General features: G+C 49.6%; 1 protein-coding gene across 6 annotated transcripts in view; it reads left to right on the forward strand.

The window, feature by feature from the left end:
* AP1B1 (adaptor related protein complex 1 subunit beta 1) overlaps window positions 1-18,145 on the forward strand; it is an 85,556-nt gene that overhangs the window by 46,374 nt on the left and 21,037 nt on the right. For 4 of the 6 annotated variants that reach the window (XM_053206108.1, XM_015083642.3, XM_015083644.3 and 1 more), the window contains 10 exons: window positions 3,171-3,233; window positions 6,163-6,268; window positions 9,115-9,250; window positions 10,037-10,282; window positions 12,079-12,269; window positions 13,068-13,289; window positions 15,807-15,927; window positions 16,392-16,487; window positions 17,481-17,596; window positions 17,945-18,110. In XM_053206108.1, coding sequence (XP_053062083.1) covers window positions 3,197-3,233; window positions 6,163-6,268; window positions 9,115-9,250; window positions 10,037-10,282; window positions 12,079-12,269; window positions 13,068-13,289; window positions 15,807-15,927; window positions 16,392-16,487; window positions 17,481-17,596; window positions 17,945-18,110 — 1,437 coding nt within the window. In that variant the 5' untranslated portion in view covers window positions 3,171-3,196. Of the gene's footprint in view, window positions 1-3,170; window positions 3,234-6,162; window positions 6,269-9,114; window positions 9,251-10,036; window positions 10,283-12,078; window positions 12,270-13,067; window positions 13,290-15,806; window positions 15,928-16,391; window positions 16,488-17,480; window positions 17,597-17,944; window positions 18,111-18,145 lie in introns of those variants that run through there. The other 2 variants (XM_053206109.1, XM_053206106.1) reach the window with 1 other exon arrangement.

Here is an 18,145-nt window from a genome sequence, read left to right on the forward strand (position 1 = left end):
ATGTTACTGTGATTCTTTCGGTCTATAATTTTTAGCCCCTTTTGCTTTCATTGATCCCTCTTCTTAGACTAAACTTGGAGAAATGGGGTACTTCTGTTTTGGATACCACTGCTAGTTGTGTTCATGCTTGTGACTCCTGAAGCCATACAGCCCTTTGTTGTGTGGCAGACATCCCATGATCTTGTTTACCTGCTCATTCTCAACACTCCAAAAGAAACCCCTGTAGGTTGGTGCGATTTCTCTGAGAAAATGGCTTCATGTGTGCTCAAAAGAAAATTATTTTCAGTGTAAGTAAACTCCTGTAGGAAACAAATGCTAAATAGTTACATAACCGAGCTGTCAGAGAGCAAGCTGAGGCTCCTGGGGATGTTCCTTGGCCCCTTTTCGTTTCTTTTAACAACTATCAACTCAGACTCAACACTGGCCATGTGCAGAACCCTGGGCCGGGTGTGAGGAAGGAGGATGGATGGACCCATGGACCGGGCTGACCTGGTGGATCCGTCCATAGCCCTGACTGCTCCTGCCACAGCCCTGACTGCTGCTGCCACAGCCTGCAAGCTAGAGTCCCCCTGTGGGTCTGCCATCATCAGACGCCGCGGTCTGTTCTGCTTTTTCCTACACCTCCTACAGGAAAGTGCCACCATCCCTTTTTATACCCAAAGGAAAGTAGAATTGTCATTTTCCTCTTTGTACTGTTTTGTCAGCGAAGCCTTTATTCCTTTATTCTGACGGGATCTACAAAGGATGTAAGGCAGCCCTGAGACAGCACATGCTTGTTTTCCTTTGATTAGTAAGACGAGATCTATGGGTGTCTCAGTTGGGGAACAGTCTCATTGCCATCGTGCCATGAATACAAGCTTAGTCTGGAGAATTCAGTTGGGCTGAAGAGGAGCTATGTCAGCTTTGTTTCCAGAGACTTTTGAACTGATCCTGACCTCTCACATCCATCCCACCATTAACCTCCATCTTGCCCCGCATAGTAACGCATTGAAAGAAGATGTTAATGGATTCTGTGTTGTTGTTTTCTAAGTGTATTTATTTTTATTTATTTAAAAAAAAATTTTTTTTTCAATGTTTATTTTTGGGACAGAGAGAGACAGAGCATGAACGGGGGAGGGGCAGAGAGAGAGGGAGACACAGAATCGGAAACAGGCTCCAGGCTCTGAGCCATCAGCCCAGAGCCTGACGCGGGGCTCGAACTCCCGGACCGCGAGATCGTGACCTGGCGGAAGTCGGACGCTTAACCGACTGCGCCACCCAGGCGCCCCTATTTTTATTTTTGAGAGAGAAAGAGCATGAGCAGGGGAGGGGCAGAGAGAGAGGGAGAGGGAGAATCCCAAGCAGGCTCCGCACCAGTCAGTGCAGAGGCCCACCACAGGACTCCATCCCACAAACCATGAGATTATGACCTGAACCGAAGTCAAGAGTCAGATGTTTAACTGAGCCAGCCAGGTGCCCTTATGTTTTTATTTGTAATGAATTTATTAAATGTTTTTTTGATTTCAAGTTTTTATTTAAATTCTAATTAGTTAACATGTAGTATGATATTGGTTTCAGGAGTAGGATTTAGTGATTCATCACTTACATATAACACCCAGTGTTCATCACAAGCGCCCTCCATGGGTTCTATGTTTAAGTCTCTTCCATGGAGGCAACAAAAGGGACAATGTGAGTGAGTTTTTTCCATTCAAATTCGTATTTTTTTGGTTGTGTGGTTTTCTGTACCATGTGAGATTACAGGTAGGACTGAACAGTTGTACTTGAAGGTCTCATGGTGTTTGCACCAAGTCCTTAGCCCGTCAGGGCTCCGTCCTCCCTTTCAGGTAGGGGAAACAATTCCTTCATTGATAGAATACAGCTGCTGAGCTCAGGCAGCCCTGAGATCGTCTCTCAGTTTAGCCATTTACAAGCCATGTTTGGGCAAGTTTCTTAACAACCCTGAGCCTCAGTTTCCTCATCTGTAAAATAGGGTTAAAAACCAGTTATCTTATTGGTAGGATTAAATGAGATGATATGTGTAAAACCCTTGTCGGTGATAGGGGCTCTGTAAATGGATGCTTCTAAACGTTAGAACCACCTCAAGAACCTCTGCCATGTATCCAGGGTGCTTGGCCCCTGTGTAGCATCTTTAATCTTCATCTGTTCATCAAGGTGAACTATTGTAGGTACATAGTAGATACTCAGAAAATGTTGAATGAACAAGGGTGCCTTGGTATTTTGTCCTGTTGCCTTAGAACAGCACTTCACACTGTGACAAAAGTCATTGGGAGATGCCCTGACAGATGCTTTGAGGAAACTGGCCAGTTAGATTTGAGGAATGCTGGAGAGTCTACAGTATATAGATAGATTCTAGCCCTCTCTAGAGACGAATAGTGCATACCACTGTTAGAGAAGCTCGGAAAAGTTGGGGAGAGAAGAAATCTTCCCATCTTTTCAAATTTGGCATCTTCCAAGCTCATTTGACTATATGGGATCACAAGAGTACCTCCATGAGGCTGTGATGAGGCTTTAATGGGTTAATTTGTGTGAAGCACTTAGGACAGTGCTGGGTGGAGTGAGCACCACGAAGGGGTGGCTGTAACTAAGTGCTTTTTAATCTGTGGACTCGAGAGTACTTAGCCATTCCCTTATTGATGGGTATTTGAGTTAATTTCCAACAGTGTATTGTTACAGACAGTGCTGCAGTAAAACCCCTGTATCTGTGTGTAGGTATTTCTGTGGGAGAGAGTTCTAGAAGCAGAACTGCTGGCGTGCCTAGGTGGCTCACTCTGTTGAGCGTCTGACTTCTCTACTCAGGTCATGATCTCACACTTCATGAATTTCAGCCCCATGTCGATCTCTGTGCTGACAGCTCAGAGCCTAAAGCCTGCTTTGGATTCTGTGTCTCCCTCTCTCTCTGTCTCTTTCAAAAAATAAAAAAGTTAAAAAAAAAAAAAAAAGTAGAACTGCTGGGTCAAAGGATATGCACATTCAGAAATTTGATAGTTCCCTCAGAATGACCTTCCAAAATCTGATCAGCCATTATCTAACAGCCCCTTTTCCCAGGAGAGAGATAAGAAGCTATCTTCCCACACCACATGTGTGCTGGATCCTTCCCTTCTCCTCCTATGCTCCGTAACTGAAAACAGGATGGACACAATGGAAAGTCACCCCTTTTTTTTGTCTTGCAGAGTCTGGCCACAGATAAGGGACCAAAATGACCGACTCAAAATATTTCACCACCACCAAGAAAGGTACTGTTTATTTCTTTGTGGGGTCTCTTCCTACCCTTTCTGTGCCCCACCCTTCTGCCTTCTCCCTGCTGGGGTGGGGCTTGCGGTAGGGGGTGGAGGCCTAGAAGCAATTGGTGGGGATTACCCAAGCATCTTTAACCCTGTGGATCCAGAAAATTGAAGTATTGATGGTGTAAGAAATTGACCACTTCTTTTAAACCTCAGGAAGGGAAGAGCATTAGCTCCAAGTGTAGGGGGGGAACAAAACCCTCGTTTGTTCCCCATGGTCTAACGTTCAATGTTTTTTGCTGGAGGAAAGAAAGCACACAATCCTATCAGTAACCCCACAGCGATATTGTGTGTGTGTGTGTGTGTGTGTGTGTGTGGTCTTTATCCATGGGCACATGTTTTACGTGAAGTCAGAATTTATATCCTGTTTTTCATTTGACATTATCTTAACCATTTCCCCACAGTTCTAACAACTCAATGTTAAGTCTGCTGAGTTGCTGCACTGAAATTTGCTAAGCTAGTCTTATGTTGTAGGGTATTGTTTCTGCTTTCTGGAAAACAGGTGGTTGTAGTGTCTGACAAATGTGCTTTAACCCTGTAAGCTTCTTTCTGACTGGCCCTTCCTTCCTCCCTCCCTCCTTCCTTCCAAGTGAGATTGACACAGGCCTGCTGACCAGATGAAAAGAGTCTGTTGTCGCGACAGCTGAGACAGCTGAGCCGGGACCTGCAGCCTGCCCCTTACCAAGCACTTCAATTATTGGTCAGCCGGTTTTTACTGAGCCCCTTCCCTGTGCAGTGGAGGCGGCAAACTGGAGTCTCTGACCTGGCTTTGCTTGCAGTTAAGCAGAGAAGACAGTCTATTAAAAATAGTAATCACACTAAAGGGTGGTAGGTGTTATGACAAGGGCAGTACCCGGGGCTGTGGGAGGACCTTGGGTGGAGCTAGCTAGATAAGAAAGTGGAGGGGAGGGTAGCTCTTGCTCTGCCCAAGGAAAGCACATGGGCACAAGTTACCAGAGTGTGATGGAAGGTTGGAGAGGTGTGCAGGGCTGGAGGGGGTGAACCTATTGCTAAGTGTATTGGGGCATCAGTGGTGGGGTTTTTGTGGGTTTTCTTTTGAGGAGAATGTCTGCAGAGGGATGCCTGGGTCCCAATCAGACATCAGTGATGGTTTTAAGCAAGAGGAGGTGCAAGGCAGATTCTAATAAAGTTTTGAAGAGGGTGAAGATTGGGGCGAAGCAGGAAGACCAGTTACTAAAGCTCCCATGAGAGATAATAGTACCTGAGCCAGTGGGGTGGGGGTAGCATTGTGGGTAGAGAGAATTGGGTGCGTGGTATGTGACTGAGGCAGTAGGCTTGGTGACCGATTGGATTTGGGGCCCATTCGAGGAAAGAGAGATTTCAGAAACAGGCAGATCCCAGGTTCATCTCACCAGTCTTCTTAGAACTGGGTTGATGCAGGCCTAGATCCATCAATTGACGGCCAGTTGTATTGAATCTGACCAAACACTTTAAGCAAAGCAGGGGCAGCCCTGCAGCAGGAGCCAGGGTCAGAGTCCTCGTGGTCTGTTGGATCCTGCAGCAGGGAGATGTGGCCCCCTCAGTCTCTTGAGGAGAAGGGCCTGTGTTCCTTCAGTCCTGTAGAATCAAGAGTCTGAACTGCAAGGTTTGCAGATTCCTCCTGGTTCTGTTGAGCAATATCCTCAGTGTGGCCTTGCCCTGGGCTGTGCTGGGCACTGTTCTTCATTAACTTTGTTTGCTGTCTGTCGTCTTAAGTTCTTTCCTGAACACCACATCGTTCAGTCATGATAAAAACCTGCAAGTTTTTTTTTTCTCACTGTAAATCCATCTAGATCTCTGCTTTATTCCCACCTGGGACACTCCTACAAAAGAGGGATCTAAGCCAAAGGTCACATGGCAAGTTAATAATAACAGTCTCCTTTCATGCAGGGCATTGAGTGCTGGCACTGAGATGAGCATTTTACTTCTGAGTGTTAAATGAGAGACTTCACTGTTCCAGCCAAAGTAGAGAGTGTACAGACAAGGAAGCCGGTTCAGAGAAGCAAAGGGATGTCCTTGGTTGGCCCGAGCATGTGGGCTTTGGAGCTGGCAGACCCGGTTTTGAATCTTGGCCCTATCTGATACTAGCTGCATATTCTTGGGCAAGTTTCTGAACCTCTCACAGCCTCTAGGTGCTCATCTGCAAAATGGGAAATGCAGAGTTGTCATGAGGATGAAATGAGAAGTGGGGAAAAGTTAGTGTGGCACCTGACTTGAAGAGAGGCTCAGGAAATCCTGGCGGGCTGTTGTGAGGGCAGGAGGCCTGTCTCATTCCAAAGTCTGCCCTTGTAACCGTCAGTGGGGTTATCTGGGCCCTGAACAACCCTATTTCCTCATTTGTTTTTTCCAGATCATCAAGTTCTTAAGAACAGTGTATTACGTGCTCGAGCCCTTGTGAGGCAGCTGAATTCCTGTTTTCAGAGCTGAACAACCACATGTGGCTCAGGAAGTGAAACCCTGAGTGCGCTGTTTTAACTGGAGGTTCAGGAAAACAGGAAAAGCCAAGTGTGGGAATCAAGCAAATCCTACGCTCTCCCTTCCAATTTTCAGTCCTCAGATTCCATCACACACTGCCTTGGGGGTTTGGGTGGGGGTGGCTGAGGAGCACTTTCCTCTGAACGTGTTTAACCGTCTGGCTGAGCAGGACCTGCCCTCACACTTTGTGTCAGAACCTTTGTAGCTTCCACAGCTGCCTCTGTTCAGTCTAGCACGACCTCCAAGCTTCCCTCTTGATGATTCCTCTCCTAAGAGTTGTCCTTCTCTGCTGCCTGTGTCACTGAGACCAAGGACCTAAACAATCTCATTGTTTTGGGATTGGAAGATTGGGAATGGCCCCCCGGCAGGGTGGGGTTGGATCACTCATGCGTCCCTCCTTTTTTAGGGGAGATCTTCGAGCTGAAGGCAGAGCTCAACAGTGACAAGAAGGAGAAGAAGAAGGAGGCGGTAAAGAAAGTGATTGCGTCCATGACCGTGGGCAAAGATGTCAGGTGTGTAGGCACAGGCCAGGCGGCAGCCGGAGGGGGGCTTCATAGCTTGGGTCTAATTCAGATCTCTCCTTGAGGGGATCTTTAGGGACCTGTGTCTCCCCTTGTTACAGCTCTCTTCCTGAACCTCCTTTCCAAACAGAAGGGCTTTGTTTACAGAGGGGTCCCATGCTCAGATGCTGCTGGGGTCAGGCGGTAGTGGGGTAAGTGAAGTAGGCAAGGTCAAAAAGGCAACAGGCAATGAAGTGGCTGTGATGTGAACCCTGTCAGAAACTCCAGAGGATTGCTGCCCGCTGGAGAAAATGGAACCCAGTGTGGGCAGGTCTACTGGTTTTCTAAAAGGACAGGAAATCTGGATTTTTTATTTTAAATCTCGCTGTTTTCTATCGCTAGATGATGTTAAACAAACACATACACACTGCGGATAAGCTCTGTCCCAGTAACATGCACCTGCAAGTGGGAATTGTTGAATTTGTCGCTGGTTTGCAGCCTCTACTTTGCATGTGGTTGCCAGAGCAGATCATATGTAGTATTGCTGCCTCTTCTTTGCTCCTGCGTTGTCCTTGCGTGGAATGTCCCTTTCTTCATTTCCGTTTATCGGCTTGTTTTTCTTAAAACCTGTTCTTAAAAACCTGTTCAAGGTCTCCCTGTTGCCTTCCCTCATCACCGCAGCCCACCGCCCTGAATGTGCAGCTCTTGCTCTGTGTTTTGTCACTAATTCTGTCCTTTTCTTACACGTACTTGTGTTTCCCTGCCCACCACGTCATAAAGGCCCCAAGGACAGGGACTGGATTTTGCAGCAACTAATGCAGAGCACTTGATAGTATGCAGAACACCTTCAGATGCGTTTACCTAGCTGTTCCTTATAATTCCTGTATTGTAGGTAATGGTGTATTCATGGCCAGGGAAACCACATAAAGAAGGGAGTGTGGTGACTTCCTGGCAGTCACGTGGTTAATGACAGAACTAGGACTCATGCCCAGCCCTTCTGAAATCCAAATCCAGAGTGATTCCACCCATCCCCTCTCCTCTGTGCCCTCATAGTACCCAGCTCCACGCCTCAGAGGCCTGGAGCAGCACATCCGGGTCCCGTGTCAGGATTGCACTGCTCCAGACTTCTCCACGGATTGCCCTATCCCATGGCCACCTCAGCAAAGGACCTTCTGACAGGGCCGCAGAAGAAACAGTTCTGCAGGGAGACTTGCTGTAGAGAGAGTGGCAAAGGGATCAGGCATCTGCTGGAAAACTGGGCCTCCTTCCAAGTCAGATCCTTTCAGGACAAAGCCACTCTCCTTTAACTAGAACACCACTGTTACCTCCTCACAGAGGAAGCATCTTTGTTCTTCCATCTCAAGTAGACTTGTGCTCATGTGACATGCCTGTCAACTGTCCCTCTCCTCCACCCCCCTCTTGCTTCCTGGTTCTTCGCCTTCCGAGGTGATGCCTCAATTTCAGCACCAACTGGGCTATTTCCTATGGAGGCCCAGGAAGCTCACTTTGACCTCTTAAGTCTCTGTTACCACATTCTCGTGCATTAAGTGAGAAAACTTGAGAGGGGAGGCTATGATTCCAGAGACAGAAAATAGGCTTCTAACTAAGCATATTTCACATCTCTGGGGTGCTGGGTGGCTCAGTCGGTTAAATGTCCAACTCTTGACTTCGGCTCAGGTCATGACCTCACAGTTCTGTTTGTGAGTTGGAGCCCCGCATCTGCTGACAGCACAGAGCCTAGTTGGGATTCTGTCTCCCTCTCTCTCTGCCCCTCCCCTGCTTGCTCTCTCTCTCTCAAAATAAATAAGTTAAAAAAACTTTTTTTAGGGATGCCTGGGTGGCTCAGTTGGTTAGCGTCCAACTTCAGGTCATGATCTCATGGTCCATGGGTTCGAGCCCTGCTGACAGCTCAGAGCCTGGAGCCTGCTTCGGATTCTCTCTCTCTCTCTCTCTCTCTCTCTCTCTCTCTCTCAAAAATAACTAAACATTAAAAAAAAATTAAACATTTTTAAAAAGCATATTTTACATCTCTAAGGGCCTGTGGCTCTGGAACTGTGGGGTACCATGTTGGGAGGGGCTCCCCTCAAATTAATGGCAGTCACGAGCATGAGCTTTAGATCCAGACCTGGCTCCTCAGGCCAGCTGACATTTGTGAGCCTCAGTATTGTCTTCTGTAAAATGAGGATAAGAGCCTGGTTTCTCGGGGCTGTTAAATGAGACCATGTATATAAAGCCCATTCATGCTGGCTGATTTTTAGTGGGCACCTGAGCTGGCCCTTGTGGTCAAAGCAGCATGGTCCATCCCCGCTTCTAGAACCAACATTCTAATATAAGGGGCCATGTTAAGTATCAGGGAAGGAAAACAGTTGTTTTCAAGTAGTCAGTACTCTTGGATGGCAAAGACCAGACACCTAAAGTATATTGTCTTTCATTATCATAAGGGCCCTGTGTAATGGGGTTTTGTTTCACCTTTCCTGCAGGGCAGGTGAGGAAACTCAGAGTTGGTGGGAGGCTGAAGGAATTTTCCCAACTTCATACAGCTAGCGTTAGACAGAGCTGGGGTTGAGCCAAGTCTGATGGGCTACAGAGCTTGTATGTGAATGAACCCTGTGAAAAGAACAGAGGACTTTGCTTTTCAAATCAAGTTTTGGGTTCTGTTTCTACCAATACGTGTTCGTGGTAACAGAGCAGAGCTGATGTCCTCCCTTTTTCTAGGAAGTCCTGTTATCTTTTTACTTCCCTCCTATCCACTGTCTCTGTGCCCTGCACTTCCCCATACACACTCCCCATTAGCTGTTTGAAAAATCTTTTTCCTTTCTCCAGCCTTACCCCACACTCACACCATTTTGACTTTCCAGTGCCCTCTTCCCCGATGTGGTGAACTGCATGCAGACAGACAACCTAGAGCTGAAGAAGCTGGTGTACCTGTATTTGATGAACTATGCCAAGAGTCAGCCCGACATGGCTATCATGGCTGTCAACACCTTTGTGAAGGTGAGTGGGAGCTTGGTGGGAGGAAGAGCAGAGGGCCTGGGTGCTCAGTGGTCCATCTCCCTTTTGTCTCTTGGGATAGGACACTACCGCCCTGAGCAAAAACACTCAGGCTCTTTTCTAGTCCCTCCAACTCCTAGCCTGAAGGCTGCCTAGTCCTCCAGCAGGGGGCTCCCACTCTCTCAGAAAATCAGTTGCTACAGACCCTGCTAACTCATTCCGTGTGAGGTGACCTAAAGCCTGTTGACCTCCATGTCTCCCTGAGATGCACAATTGCCCTACATCCTTTGCCAGGGCAGGATTCAGCAAGCTTCTGAGAGCTGTGTTCCCCTTCTAGACTTTGCCCTTTTCTGTGTTTTCCATCCTCCAGATTAAGGAGCAAACGAGAACTTGAAGTGTCAGTGCTGTGTATCTTTAGGACCTTCCTAGCTCCCCTCGCCCTGTCAGTGCTCAGATTCAGACACGTGAGGGGTTCTGTGGGGTATGGTGCTCAGCTTGAGTTTGAATGTGGGTTTGAATCATGGCTCGGCTCTGTGACTGGGCGAGCTCCCAGTCTTCCTGGGAGCCTCAGCTGCTCCACCTGTAAAATGGGAACAGTATTGTGTGTCTGCTGTGAGAATCAGAGACAACATTGCACAGAGCCCCAGCACAGTATCTGGCAAATGCTAGATGTCCCCACATGGCACTTACTTCTGGTGCTGTTGGCCACAGTTGGTGGGAGATCCCACAGCAGCACCTGATATGCTCAGTCTGCCCCTGCTCCCCTGGCCAATGGCTGATTCTCCTCAGGACTGTGAGGATCCCAATCCCTTAATCCGAGCCCTGGCCGTGCGGACCATGGGTTGTATCCGCGTTGACAAGATCACAGAGTACCTGTGTGAGCCACTCCGGAAGTGCCTGAAGGATGAGGACCCATACGTGCGCAAAACGGCGGCTGTGTGTGTAGCCAAGCTCCACGACATCAATGCCCAGCTGGTAGAGGACCAGGGCTTCCTGGACACCCTTAAAGACCTCATCTCTGACTCTAACCCCATGGTAAGCCGTTGCCATCCACCATGCCAGTTCCATTACCTACTGGGTTGCTTGGGAGCACCTTGGCTTGACCCTCCACCAAGTGCTCCCTGGGTCCTGGAAGTCAGAGCCTTGCTGGGTAGGCTAATTGTTCTCCTCCCTGCAGTGGTTTGGGAACCATCTTTGGAGTGAGCTAGACCTGAGTTGCCTTCTCTGTGGCCTTTCTAACATGAGCTATTGTGACCTTGGGCGGGCCGCCTAACCTTCCAGAGCCCTCTTTTTTTCGTCAGTAAGATGGATCTAATTCTCCGTGGCCGGCAGGAGTGCTGTGAGGCTTAACCTGTGAAGGTAATGTGCCTGGCACAGCCCAACACACAATGGGCATGCAACCAAGACTAGTGCCCTCCTTCCCCTTCCAGTCACTGTCACTGTCACTGTCTTACCGACACCATCGGTGAGCTCTGAATGTGAAGTACTTTTCCTTTTCCCCACATCTTTGCAGGGTTGCAAAGGGTCACTCTTAAAGTAGCATAGCCTGGAGGACAGGGCACCAGGGTATGGCTGGGAGGGAGCTCCTCCTCACACATAGGATGGCAGCAGTTTGGAAGGCAGTTTGGCAGTCACTGTTTAAAGTGAAATGCACAGAGGTGCCTGGCTGGCTCAGTGGGAGGAGCGTATGACTTTTTTTTTTTTTTTTTTAATGTTTGTTTATTTTTGAGACAGAGAGAGAGTGTGAGTGGGTGAGGGGCAGAGAGAGAAGGAGACACAATTTGAAGCAGACTCCAGGCTCTGAGCTGTCAGCACAGAGCCTAACACAGGTCTCAAACTCACAGACCGCAAGATCATGACCTGAGCTAAAGTTGGATGCTTAACCGACTGAGCCACCCAGGCGCCCCTAATGTTTATTTGTTTTTGAGAGAGAGACAGAGACAGAGTGTGAGCAGGGGAGGGGCAGAAAGAGGGAGACACAGAATCTGAAGCAGGCTCCAGGCTCTGAGCTGGCAGCACAGAGCCCAACTCAGGGCTTGATCTCACAGACCACGAGATCATGACCTGAGATGAAGTCAGACGCTTAACCAACTGAGCCACCCAGGTGCCCCAGGGAGCATGCGACTCTTGATCTCAGAGTTGTGAGTTTGAGCTCCATGTTGGGTGTAGAGATTACTTAAATAAACAAAACTTAAAAAAAAGTGAAATGCATAAACCCCTCAGCTCAGCCATCCCGCTCTGTCCTACAGAAACACTGATCACACATGGGTGCTGAGTGGCCAGTACAGGATTGGCCAGTAGAGCACCGTTTGTACAGGGAAGAGTTCAAAACCCTGCAGAACACACATAAAAACAGCTACTCTGGTGGAAATGGGTTGAGAGTCCAGTGATTCACCTGGCAACCTCCCTGGACTCCAGCCCCCATCTGTTACCAGCAGACCTAAGGGGCTCTGTGGAATCTTCTAGCTCCGAGAAGCACCCTCAACAGCCCCTGAATTGATTTGCTATAGGTGGTGGACAGGGGCCGTGTGTTAGGTGGCTAGGAATGTTTTCTGTTGCCGGGCATTTGGAGCCCTATCTTTCCTTTGTTTCTTTTGTTTTGCCTCTTTTTTTTTTTTTTTTTCACTGGTTGGGAGCACTTATGTTTGTTCTGGTTTACAGGGGAGTCTGTAGGGTGAGTGCTTGGAGGGGGTCTCAGTGCTGCAGACCCTGCCCATCGGGTCCTGTTCCTTTCAGGATATTCAACCTCTGACCAGCCAGCATGATTAGCCCCAATGCCCTGTGGCCCGAGCAGCGCCCCCAGCCTCTGCCCCTTCCACCCTCTCAACCAGGTGGTGGCAAACGCAGTGGCTGCCCTGTCAGAGATTGCCGAGTCTCACCCCAGCAGCAACCTGCTTGACCTGAACCCGCAGTCCATTAATAAGCTACTGACAGCCCTGAATGAGTGCACCGAGTGGGGCCAGATCTTCATCCTGGACTGCCTGGCCAACTATACGCCCAAAGATGACCGAGAGGCCCAGAGGTGAGCAGGCTGCCCCTTGCTTGCCAGCCCAGCGGGACCTGGTCCTTGCAGGGCTCCAACCATGAGCTGGGCCTCAGACCTCTACTGGGCCCTTTGCCAGGGCTTTGCCCCACAGACCATCCTCAGACACATCTCAAGGGAGGCCAGAGCCAGGCAGTCAGCTCCCTGCTCAGCATGGTACAGACAGAACAGAAGCCAGTGCCTGATCTGGTTGCTGACAGAGACCCCGGTCACCTTGGGCTGAGTAAAGGAGGTGGATAGTACCAGAGTCTTCATTCACTGGATTCTTTCTGGGTGGCTGGGGCTCTGCTGAGCGCTTCCTATGCATTAGATGATCGCACCTCTATGGAAGCTGCCCCATCATTGTCCACATTTTACAGGTAAGGAAACACCAGCTTAGAAGGTGGAAGAAGTCATGCAGGTCACTCGCCTGGGTCACCCCTCACTTTTGGTCCTACCCAACATGATACCTTGCCCCTTTTGAATGCCCTTGTAGCGAGGGAAGGGAGGGACTTGACAGTTACCCAGTATTTATTAACTACCATGCACCATGCTTGGTGCTTTATGTGGTTTATCTCATGTAAGCCCTCAGCAACCCTGTGAAGTTGGCATCCTCACCTCCGTTTTCTAGATGAGGAAACAGACTCTGAGTGGTTTTAACCTGTTGGGGTCAGTTAGCAAGCACCAGAAGCAGGATCTCGATCTTCCTACAGAAAACATACTCCCTCAATAACTAAAAACAGGGTGTCTTCCTTGTCTGTCTCTCCTGTTTGTCCCCCTCCTTGGAATGGACCCCAGCATCTGTGAGCGGGTCACCCCCAGGCTCTCCCACGCCAACTCTGCTGTGGTGCTGTCTGCTGTGAAGGTGCTGATGAAGTTCATGGAGATGTTGTCCAAGGACCTGGACTACTATGGCACACTGCTCAAGAAGCTGGCCCCACCCCTGGTCACGCTGCTGTCGGCCGAGCCTGAGCTGCAGTACGTGGCCCTGCGCAACATCAACCTCATCGTACAGAAAAGGTACCTGGGCTGCCGCAAACGTGCAGCGTGCACTCAGGGTCGGGGGGCATCTCTTGACGGGATCGGGACCAAAGGGAAGCTGCCCTGTCACCGTGCAGGAAGTCTTAATAGCTTAACCCAGAGTCTTAGCCACAGGCAGCTTTGTTCCCCAAGGGATATTTAGAAATGTCTGGAGACATTTTTGGTTGTCACACTTTGGGAGGTACTACTGACACCTAGTGGATGGAGGCCAAGGATGCTGCTCAGTGTCGTAGAGTGCACAGGACAGCCTCCACCCCCAGAGAACTCTCCATCCCAAAATGTCAGTAGTGCTGAGGGTGAGAAACCCTGGCTTCACCTAATCAGGTAGCAGGTGAGGTAAAGAGCAGCATGGAGCTTCTTAACCATACACAAGGGATAGCTCCATAGTCCACAGGACTGAAACAGGGTGTAAGATTCTGTGTGTGTGTGTGTGTGTGTGTGTGTGTGTGTGTGTGTGTGTGTGTGTATTTTCCCTGGGGACAGAGTCTATAGTTTTAGTCAAATTCTCAGAGGTTGGAGGACTCCAAAGTGGTGAAGTGCTATGGACTTTGCATCGGATTGGGGGCTGAGCAGGAGGGTGCGAAAGTCACTCAGAAGACCATTCTGTTCACCCCATAGAACGATCACAGCTGTAAGCCACTGCTTCTAAAGGGAAGTGCCTGATACCCAGGGTGGGTGGAGCTGAAAAACAACTAGTGTGGTCTCAGGGGCTCAGAACAGGAGGGGTTCTCTGGAACAATCCAGAGAACAGAGTGAGGCTGGTCTCTGGAGTTCTCCCAGCCTTTTTAGTCAAATGGCTCTCTCAGCAACTAATTCATGAGCGTCTGTGCATTCCGGCAGCCCCCTTGCTGGAAGCAGGGCTATGTGGAGAACAAGGGCCTCTTGTAGGCATTCTTTCTTGGAAGATAGCACATCTGCCTGTCCTTGAAGCATCATTCTGGTTCTTAGGACACTCTTGGGGGCCTAGAGATAGCAGTGGAATCGTGACAGTTGTGAAGGTTTGGGAGGTAAATTTGGGAACACTTTTTGAGTGCCTACACAGAGCCCTAAGACTGGGGATTCATTTGTAGTTGCGGTGTGGGATTTAGTGAGGTGTAGCGACCTGTACACCCCAATCAGCGTGAAGGGCTCCCTGTGCTATATTTAACGTGGCAAATCTCTTAAGAAGTTGACTGTGTTGCCCAGGCACCACCTGGCCCAGTCCCAACATGGTTGGGCGGCTTTTGCCAAGTCCTGATTGCAGAAATCATGTCTTCCTGTACCCCAGCTTAGGATCCTGTCTCCCCCGCTAGGCATGACAAAGCCTCCTTACTTTGCCAGCACCTCCCCGCAGTTGTACAGCAGCACTGAGTACTACCTGGGTAGGGTCCCTCCTTCCTGTCTGCTGTGTCTTCTCTCCTGCTTTTTTCTTCCTTCCTTCTGTTCTGGAAAGGGCATAGGAGTGGGGGGTAGTGACTCTCACTTCTGCCCTTACTAGCACTAGGTATGTGACCTGGTGCAAGCCCCTCCACCTTTCAGGTTTCCTCATCTAAGAAAAACGAGGTGCATGGTACCAGTTGAGGGAGGGGCAGTGACACTGGTGACAGCTCCTGCATAGCAAGTGCCTTCTTGGAGGCAGGTGTCGATCATGCTGGATGCTTCCCATCTACCTCTCACCCTGTAGGTGTCTTTCGGGGTCCCCAGGACCGACCTCATGTTCAGAGATTCACTAGAAGGACTCACGGGAGTCAACATATAGTTGTTTTCATGGCTCAGATTTAGTGTGGACATAGGAAGGATACACAGGTCGAGTCTGGAGGAATCCATGTATAGGGAGGGCATCACACACAGCACACTCTTCCCCCAGCAACAAAAAATGCAGCAACATGTGTGTAATTTTTTCTGCCCAGGGATGCCTATTGGAGACTCAGCGCCCTAGGTTTTTACTGGGGCTGTTCACATACGCACCTAGCAAAATTTCAGATTCCCAGAGGGAAGGCAGATATTCAGCATAAATCGTATTATTTATACAAACAGTCTAGGCACAGTTAGCCACCTTTATCATTTAAGGAACAGTGAGAACACTCCCGAAAAATGAGCTCCCAGATGCCAGGCCTTTCTAGGACTAGAGACTGAGGCCTGCAATGGTAACGCTTCCTGTATGGTGTCATTTTGATTTCATGAGTGAGAAAACAGAGGCCTGAGGTCACAAGCTGGGATTGGCACAAGGTCTGATTGCCACGCCCGTCTCCTGGTGCCTGCTACCTCTCAAATATGAACTGTCTCTTGCTCATATTCCCTCTTCCCTTCCTGGGATATGGTTGGTCATACAATGGCCAGTCAGAACCTTGCTCAGGATCAGTCAATGGATCCTTGCCCAGGAACCTGCAGCCACAACAGTTCAGATATCAGGGTCTGCCTCACACCCCAGAAATGCCCCAGTAAACATGGAAGGGGTTTTCTCATAGGGCTTACGCCCTGCTTTCTGCTCTTCGGGCAATCCTGTCTTGCCACCAGGCCTGAGATCCTGAAGCACGAAATGAAGGTCTTCTTTGTGAAGTACAATGACCCCATCTACGTGAAGCTGGAGAAGCTGGACATCATGATCCGTCTGGCCTCCCAGGCCAACATCGCCCAGGTCAGCAGAGGGCTGCAGCCAGGGACGTGAGCTTTGGTATTGGACAGCAGCCCCACCACCAAGCTGTGGTCTCGAGGCAGGCTGCCTTGTCTCACCATTAACAGTTCATCTCATGAAGAGTGCTTAGCGCAGGGCTCCAGAGGCAAGCACTCAGCAACTCTTAACTGACATTTTTATGATTAAGGCATTTGTTCTCCCTATTACTTACCTATCCATAGAAAAGTGGTAGTTCGGTGGCCATGTTAGCTAGATCAGCCTAAACAAGGGTTGTCCAGTCCTGCCAATTAGTTCTTCCCTGCTTTCCTCTTGGGCCACCTGACAGCTCTCTCCTTCCCTTGACCCTTCCACCTCAAGCAGGACGCAGAATCTCATCCTTCTGGAGGTCTACATACACTTTGTCCAGGGGTGTTGGTTGCCCTGTCAGATCCCCCCTCCCAACCCCACCTTCTCTGTTTCGGCCACAGGTTCTGGCAGAGCTGAAAGAATATGCAACAGAGGTGGATGTGGACTTTGTACGGAAGGCTGTGCGAGCCATCGGCCGCTGTGCGATCAAGGTGGAGGTGAGACTCTGGGACTCTGTCCTCTGGTCGGGGAGAGGGAGGAGAAGGAAGCTGAAACCAGGAAACCAGTCTGATTGTAGCAGAATCTGTCAGCTGCTCATGGTCCAGGAAGGCCTGAGAGTCACTGGAGGCCCCAAGGCACACATTGTGCAGATTTGATTAGGCTCCTCTCTCTGTAATCGCCTTTAGGCCTTCAGGTTGTTGCAGATGAAACAAACCCATCTGTAACCATGGGTTCTGCAGCATTAGCTAAGGTGGTGGGACAGCCCCAGCCAGTGGTGGCCCCAGTAGACTTAGCTTTCACTCCATGGAGTTTTGGGGCAGGGGCTCTGCCTGCTGTACGTTTTAGCAATAATCATGATTTGACTGTGCAGACATCCTTTTCTCCAAGCTCCCAAGGGCTGTCCAGACCCCTGTGTCCTGGTGTTTCATCCCTCCCATTCTCTGCCTATGGCATTGTTCCTTGACCAATGAGGTGACTCTCCTTAAATTAGTCCACTGGGAATTGGGAGATCCTGGGACAGCCCCTTGAGGCATTTTCCTGTTGGTGCTTATGGGGAGAATCTGAGAGTCTCTCCCACAAGGGCACTAGTACAGTATGTTGGCATAAGGGGTGGGGGTAGGGTTCAAGTAGAGACTTTCTGGCTTTGATCATAGGAACCCATTTTAGGAAACAAGTAGAAGAGAGGTGGTATCAGGCTAGAGCATAGTCACTCTGCCCTCAAGGCTTCGCCTGGAGGCACTGCAAATATCCTCCCCACTCAGGAGCTCACTGACCTTCTCAGTCTAATTGTATCTCTCTGTGTCCCTGCCATCCTCGGGCTGTCATTTTGTACTCATTCTCCCCCTTGTTATCTGGGGAGCGTGTTCTCCTGTTTTCCCACTGTGGCAAGGAAGGGGGAAGGCATGACTGAGCCCTTGGCCAAGGCATGGTCATCAGAGGTTCTGTTGGAAGTGGGTGCAAGGGACTTGCCCACATTCCTCTTCCCACAGCAATCTGCAGAGCGCTGTGTAAGCACCCTGCTGGATCTCATCCAGACCAAGGTCAACTACGTTGTCCAGGAAGCCATCGTGGTCATCAAAGACATCTTCCGCAAATACCCCAACAAGTATGTGCCCACCCCTCCCAGTGTGAGAGTGATGTGGCTCCTGCTGGGGACAGGGGTGGTGGGTAGGAAAAGCAAGAAGGAGCCTCTCCCTTCTTCCTTATTGCTCTGCCATAAATGGCATTCTCAAAAGAAACCCATTGTTTTTTTCTTACTTCTGAGCTACTTCTCCTCTGCTCCCCACACCAAAATAAGCACTAGAATGTAACAGATAAACTCAAATCCCATTACTCACCACTCTCTCAGAGTCTTGCGGCGCAGCTTCCTGTCTCTCTTGGCCCCTGCTGGGCCTCCCCTGGGTTGCCCGGGCTCTTTCATTGTTCATATGCCGTCTGTGTGCCCATCTTTTAGGTACGAGAGTGTGATCGCCACGCTATGTGAGAACCTGGACTCTCTGGATGAGCCTGAGGCCCGGGCTGCCATGATTTGGATTGTAGGCGAGTACGCTGAGCGAATTGACAATGCCGATGAACTGCTAGAGAGCTTCCTTGAGGGCTTCCATGATGAGAGCACCCAGGTGAGCTGTCCAGTGGGGTGACTTGGGGCAGGATG

The sequence above is a fragment of the Acinonyx jubatus genome, chromosome D3 (genome assembly GCF_027475565.1).
Source record: "Acinonyx jubatus isolate Ajub_Pintada_27869175 chromosome D3, VMU_Ajub_asm_v1.0, whole genome shotgun sequence".
NCBI lineage: Eukaryota > Metazoa > Chordata > Mammalia > Carnivora > Felidae > Acinonyx > Acinonyx jubatus.